Genomic DNA, 6022 nt, shown 5'->3' with positions numbered 1-6022 from the left:
CCTGCGGGGGTGGGCGGGGCCAACGCGGAATAATGAGGGATTTGGGGGGAAAGGGGCAAAAAACGGGGGGAAGGGGGCAAATAACGGGGGAAAGGGGGCAAATAACGGGGGAAAGGGGGCAAAAAAGGGGGAAGGGGGCAAAAAAGGGGGAAAGGGGGCAAATAACGGGGGGAAAGGGGGCAAACGGGGGGGAAGGGGGCAAAAAGGGGGAAAGGGGGCAAAAAGGGAGGGAAAGAGGAGCTGAAAAGGGGGGAAGGGAGAAAAAGAGGGGAAAGGGGGAAAAAGAGGGGAAAGGGGGAAAAGGGGGCAAAAAAGGGGGGAAGGGGGCAAAAAAGGGGGGAAAGAGGAGCTGAAAGGGGGGAAAGAGGCAAAAAAGGGGAAGAAAGAGGGGCAAAAAGGGGGTTTGGGGGCACAAAAGGGGGCAAGGGGCAAAGGGAGGGTAAAGAGGGGGGGCTTGGGGGGCCCGAGAGGGAGCAAAAGGGGGCAGAGGGAGGGTAAGGGAGGGCTCGGGGGGCAAGGGGGGACAAGGGGTGCCACACAGGGGGTGACACGCAGGACACGAGGGGTGGCACACGTGGGGTGACACGGCCGGGTTTATTGGCACAGCACCACTGGGCCCCCCCAAAACCCGCAGGGTCCCGGCTCCGGCGTGCCCGGGGCCAGCTGGGCACTGCACTGACCGGTGCCACCGCGGCCGGGGGTCAGCTGGTCACCACAGAGCCCCGTGGGCACAGCCCCGTGGTGGGCGCTATGGTCACTGGGCCATGGTGGGGTCCCCATGGGGGTCACTATGGTCACTGGGCCATGCCGGTGTCCCCATGGTGGTCACTATGGTCACTCTGCCATGGCAGTGTCCCCATGGTGGTCACTATGGTCACTGGGCCATGCCGGTGTCCCCATGGTGGTCACTATGGTCACTGGGCCATGGTGGGGTCCCCATGGTGGTCACTATGGTCACTGGGCCATGGCGGTGTCCCCATGGGGGTCACTATGGTCACTGGGCCATGGCGGTGTCCCCATGGTGGTCACTATGGTCACTCTGCCATGGCAGTGTCCCCATGGTGGTCACTATGGTCACTCTGCCATGGTGGTGTCCCCATGGTGGTCACTATGGTCACTGGGCCATGGTGGGGTCCCCATGGTGGTCACTATGGTCACTGGGCCATGGCGGGGTCCCCATGGTGGTCACTACGGTCACTGGGCCATGGTGGTGTCCCCATGGGGGTCACTATGGTCACTCTGCCATGGCAGTGTCCCCATGGTGGTCACTATGGTCACTCTGCCATGCCGGTGTCCCCATGGTGGTCACTATGGTCACTCTGCCACGGCGCTGTCCCTGCAGCGGTCACTGTGCCCCGGCAATGTCCCCCCAGTGTCCCAGTGGTCAGTCCCTGCAGTGTGGCCATGTCTCTGCTGGTCACTCCGGTCACTGTCCCACAGCAACGTCCCCATGGTGGCCACTGCGACGGTCACTGCTCCATGGCATTGTCCTGGGCTGGTCACTGTGATGGTCACCACGATGGTCAGTGCTCTATGGCATTGTCCTGGGCTGGTCACTGTGATGGTCACCACGATGGTCACTGCTCCATAGCATTGTCCTGGGCTGGTCACTGTGATGGTCACCACGATGGTCAGTGCTCCATGACATTGTCCTGGGCTGGTCACTGTGATGGTCACCACGATGGTCAGTGCTCCATAGCATTGTCCTGGGCTGGTCACTGTGATGGTCACCATGATGGTCAGTGCTCCGTGGTGCTGTCCTGGGCTGGTCACCATGGTGGTCACTGTGCCACGGGGCTGTTCCAAGGTGGTCACTGTGCTGGTCACTGCAGTGACCACTCCTCCCCGGCACTGTCCCTGTGGCGGTCACTGTGCTGGTCACTGTGCCACGGGGCTGTTCCAGGGTGGTCACTGTGGTGGTCACTGTGCCATGGGGCTGTTCCAAGGTGGTCACCGTGGCGGTCACTGTGCCCCGGCACTGTCCCCATGGTGGTCACTGTGCCACAGGGCTGTTCCAGGGTGGTCACCGTGCTGGTCACTGTGCCATAGGGCTGTCCCAGAGCAGTCACCGTGGTGCTCACTGCAGTGACCCGTCCTCCCCAGCAGTGTCCCTGTGGTGGTCACTGTGATGGTCACTGCAGTGACCACTCCTCCCCGGCACTGACCCCATGGCAGTCCTGTGACGGTCACTGCACTGAGCAGTCCTCCCTGGCACCGTCCCCGTGGTGGCCACTGTGATGGTCACTGCACTGACCACTCCTCCCCGGCACCATCCCCGTGGTGGTCACTGTGATGGTCACTGCAGTGACCACTCCTCCCCGGCACTATCCCCGTGGTGGTCACTGTGATGGTCACTGTGCCATGGGGCTGTTCCAGGGCGGTCACTGTGATGGTCACTGCAGTGACCACTCCTCCCCGGCACCGTCCCCGTGCTGGCCCCGGTGCCGGTCACTGCTCCATGGCGGTGTCCTGGCGCAGCCGGGCCCTGACCACGCTGTCCAGCACGGCGTGCAGCCCCTGGCAGGTGGCCTGGGCCGCGTCCAGCACCGGCCGCAGCCGCTCCTGGTGCAGGCGGGCGCTGAGCTGGCACAGGGCCAGCTGCCCGCTGCCCGCCACCGTGGCCACCACCAGCCGCGGGCCCCCGGCCGCCTCCTCGGCCGCGCTCAGGTCGCTCAGGGCCACCGGGGGTCCGGCCGGGGACTCGGCCAGCCCGGCCGAGCCGGCCACCACGGCCCCGCGCAGGGCCACGCCCGCGTCCAGCAGGGCCAGCCCGGCCGCGCTCACGCTGGCCCCCAGCTCGCCCCCGTCCGCCTGCAGCACCTGGGGGGGACACGGGGTCACCCAAAATCCCCAAAAACCCCTCCGGGGACCCTAAACTCCCCAAAATCCTCCCCAAATCCCCCCCCGGGCTCACCTGGACGTGCACGTCCATCTGGGAGCGGGGGTAGAGCTGGCCGAGCACGGCCTCCTCCAGGACCCCCCTGTCACCCCCAAATCCCCCCCAAATCCCTCCAGGACCCCCCCAAATCCTTCCAGGACCCCCAAATCCTCCCCAAATCCCCCCAGAACCCCCCCAAACCCCTCCTGACCCCCCCAAATCCCCCCCGGGCTCACCTGGATGTGCACGTCGATCTGGGAGCGGGGGTAGAGCTGGCTGAGCATGGCCTCCTCCAGGACCCCCAAATCCCCCCCAAATCCCCTCCAGGACCCCCAAATCCCCCCCAAACCCCTCCAGACCCCCCCCAAGTCCCCCCCAGACCCCCCCCGGGCTCACCTGGACGTGCACGTCGATCTGGGAGCGGGGGTAGAGCTGGCTGAGCACGGCCCCCTCCAGGACCCCCAAATCCCTCCAGGACCCCCCTGACAACCCCAACCCCCCCAAATCCCACCCAAATCCCACCCAAAACCCCTCCAGACCCCCCCCCAAGTCCCCCCCAGACCCCCCCCGGGCTCACCTGGACGTGCACGTCGATCTGGGAGCGGGGGTAGAGCTGGCTGAGCACGGCCCCCTCCAGGACCCCCAAATCCCTCCAGGACCCCCCTGACAACCCCAACCCCCCCAAATCCCCCCCAAATCCCACCCAAACCCCTCCAGACCCCCCCAAATCCCCCCCCGGGCTCACCTGGACGTGCACGTCGATCTGGGAGCGGGGGTAGAGCTGGCTGAGCACGGCCCCCTCCAGGACGCCCCTGAGCAGCAGCGCCCGCTCGCCGGCCCGGCGGTCGCCCCCGCCCTGGGGGGGTCTGCGCCGCCGCTCCCCCCCCCCCGCGAAGGGCGCCGAGCTGCAGCGGCAGCAGAGCAGCGCCCGGTCCGGGGGGGCCTTGGCCCGGGACCCCCGAACCTGGGGGGAGGGAGGAAAAGGGGGGAAAAAGGGGAAAAACGGGAAAAAAACAGGTGGTCAGGGAGTGGGGGGGGGGGGCTACGGGACACCCAAATGGGGGGGGGGGCAGTGGGACCCCCATAGTTTGGGGAGGGGGGGGTCAGAGAGAAATGGGGGGGGGGGGAGAAACGGAGGGGGGGCCCCAGGAGCTGGGGGTCACAAATTGGGGAGGGGGCGCTGGGACTGGCGGAACCTCGGACAGCCCGGGGGGGGTCAGAGACCCCGAGGGGGGGTCACAGGCTCTGAGGGGGGGTCACAGGCTCTGAGGGGGGGGTCACAGGCCCTGAGGGGGGGTCACAGGCTCTGAGGGGGGGTCACAGGCCCCGAGGGGGGGTCACAGGCTCTGAGGGGGGGTCACAGGCTCTGAGGGGGGGGTCACAGGCCCTGAGGGGGGGTCACAGGCTCTGAGGGGGGGTCACAGGCCCCGAGGGGGGGGTCACAGGCCCCGAGGGGGGGTCACAGGCTCTGAGGGGGGGGTCACAGGCCCTGAGGGGGGGTCACAGGCTCTGAGGGGGGGTCACAGGCCCCGAGGGGGGGTTCAGAGGCCCTGAGGGGGGGTCACAGGCCCTGAGGGGGGGGTCACAGGCTCTGAGGGGGGGTCACAGGCCCTGAGGGGGGGTCACAGGCCCGGGGGGGTTCAGAGGCCCTGAGGGGGGGTCACAGGCTCTGAGGGGGGGGCACAGGCCCTGAGGGGGGGCCGCAGCCCCGGGGAGAGGGGGTCCCAAGCCCCGGGGGGGGGTCCAGAGGCCCGGAGCCCCGCTCACCTCGTGCGGGCCGTAGACGGCCGCCAGCACCTTGGTGTTGCCCTGCTCCAGGTAGGCCGAGCCGTCGGCCCGCGCCAGCACCCCGAGCCGGGCCCGCACCTTGCGCAGCTCGTCCGGCCGGCGCCCGTCGGCCCGGAACCCCGCGTCCGACAGCAGCTCCAGCCCCGCCATCCCCGCACCGCTGCCGGCTCCGCTCCCGGGGCTCGCTCCCGCTCCCGGCACCGCGTGTGGGGCCGGACTACAACTCCCAGCGTGCCCCGCGCGCGCGGCCTTTGGCGCCGCCGAGCGCCTCGAGGGGGCGAACTACAACTCCCGGCGTGCACCGCGCGAGCGGCCCGCCAGTGGGAGGCACCGCCCCTGCGACGCTCCCCACGCCAGGCCACGCCCCCAATGGCGCCCCGGCTGAGGCCGCGCCACCGCCGAGGCCACGCCCCCTCCGGCTGAGGCCACGCCCCCAGCGGGACCGGGACCGGTAACTCCCCTTGGAGGCCCCGCCCCCTCGGTGGGTTCGCGGCACCGGGCGGCACCGGAGCGACCCCAGCGCCCCCTGGCGGCCCGGCAGGAGCGCCTCCCGTCGCTCTCGGGCAGTGCCGAACCTTCCCCGAGCGGCGCTGACCCCTCGGCGGGCGGTACCGAACCGTCCCCGGACAGCGCCGAGCCCTGACCGGACAGCGCCGAGCCCTGACCGGACACCGCCGAGCCCTTACCGGACAGTGCCGAGCCCTTACCGGACAGCTCCGATCCTCACCGGACACCGCCGAGCCCTGACCGGACAGTGCCGAGCCCTGACCGGACAGCTCCGACCTTCGGCCGGGCCGTAGCGGGCAGCCGGGACCCTTTGCCGCTCCTCCCCCGGGGGTCCCGCCCGGTGCCGGTGCCGGTCCCTCCATGGCGACGCCGCTCGCCCCCTCCGGGTTCCAGTTCGCCATCGACCGCGGCGGGACCTTCACCGACGTCTTCGCCCGCTGCCCCGGCGGCCGCGTCCGCGTCCTCAAGCTGCTCTCCGAGGATCCCGCGTACCGGGACGCGCCCACCGAGGGCATCCGCCGCATCCTGCAGGAGGTGCGACCCCCGGGACCCCCGGGACCCCCCCCCCAGCACCCTCCCAGGGACCCCCGGAACCCCCGGGACCCCCGGGACCGCACCAGGACCGCACGGGACCCCCGGGAGGTGCGACCCCCGGGACCCTCGGGACGCCCGGGACCCCCCCCAGCACCGTCCCAGGGACCCCGTTCTGGAAACCACCGGGACCCCCCGAGACCCCCCACAGGAACTGACCGGGACCCCCCAAGGGGACCCCCCCAGACCCTTCCTGCACCCCCCGGGATCCCCTCCCGGGCGCGTCGGGACCCTCTGCCCCACCCTGTGCCGGGGGTC

General features: G+C 69.9%; 2 protein-coding genes across 6 annotated transcripts in view; one reads left to right on the top strand and one right to left on the bottom strand.

The window, feature by feature from the left end:
* Positions 1-607: 607 nt before the first annotated feature.
* Positions 608-4936, bottom strand: EXOSC4 (exosome component 4). Of its 5 annotated transcripts, none has more exons than XR_014226874.1 (4): positions 4646-4936; positions 3624-3842; positions 2216-2820; positions 608-1936 (listed from the first exon to the last, which is right to left on the bottom strand). XR_014226874.1 is itself a non-coding variant. In XM_082292241.1 (3 exons), exons 1-3 carry the CDS (start codon positions 4814-4816, stop codon positions 2449-2451), a joined length of 762 nt encoding a protein of 253 aa, XP_082148367.1. In that variant the 5' UTR covers positions 4817-4936; the 3' UTR covers positions 610-2448. The 5 variants fall into 5 exon arrangements, 1 of the variants encoding a protein (XP_082148367.1); XR_014226875.1 differs by having other exon boundaries at positions 608-1978; positions 2271-2820; XR_014226876.1 differs by having other exon boundaries at positions 2271-2820.
* A 185-nt stretch (positions 4937-5121) lies between these two features.
* Positions 5122-6022, top strand: part of OPLAH (5-oxoprolinase, ATP-hydrolysing) — a 30682-nt gene continuing 29781 nt past the window's right edge. Inside the window, exon 1 of the mRNA XM_082292300.1 lies at positions 5122-5707. Coding sequence (XP_082148426.1) covers positions 5534-5707 — 174 coding nt within the window. The 5' untranslated portion in view covers positions 5122-5533. The remainder of the gene's footprint in view (positions 5708-6022) is intronic.

The sequence above is a fragment of the Coloeus monedula genome (genome assembly GCF_965178545.1).
Source record: "Coloeus monedula genome assembly, chromosome: 1".
Taxonomy (NCBI): Eukaryota; Metazoa; Chordata; class Aves; order Passeriformes; family Corvidae; genus Coloeus; species Coloeus monedula.
This window is presented reverse-complemented; position numbering and strand designations above follow the sequence as displayed.

Excerpts from the sequence above, each read along its gene's own strand:
- EXOSC4 (XM_082292241.1), bottom strand. The coding sequence starts at position 4,816 with ATGGCGGGGCTGGAGCTGCTGTCGGACGCGGGGTTCCGGGCCGACGGG. Across the intron at positions 3,843-4,645 it reads CCGTCTACGGCCCGCACGAG|GTTCGGGGGTCCCGGGCCAA; the intron begins GTGAGCGGGGCT and ends CCCTCCCCCCAG. Across the intron at positions 2,821-3,623 it reads AGATCGACGTGCACGTCCAG|GTGCTGCAGGCGGACGGGGG; the intron begins GTGAGCCCGGGG and ends TGTCCCCCCCAG.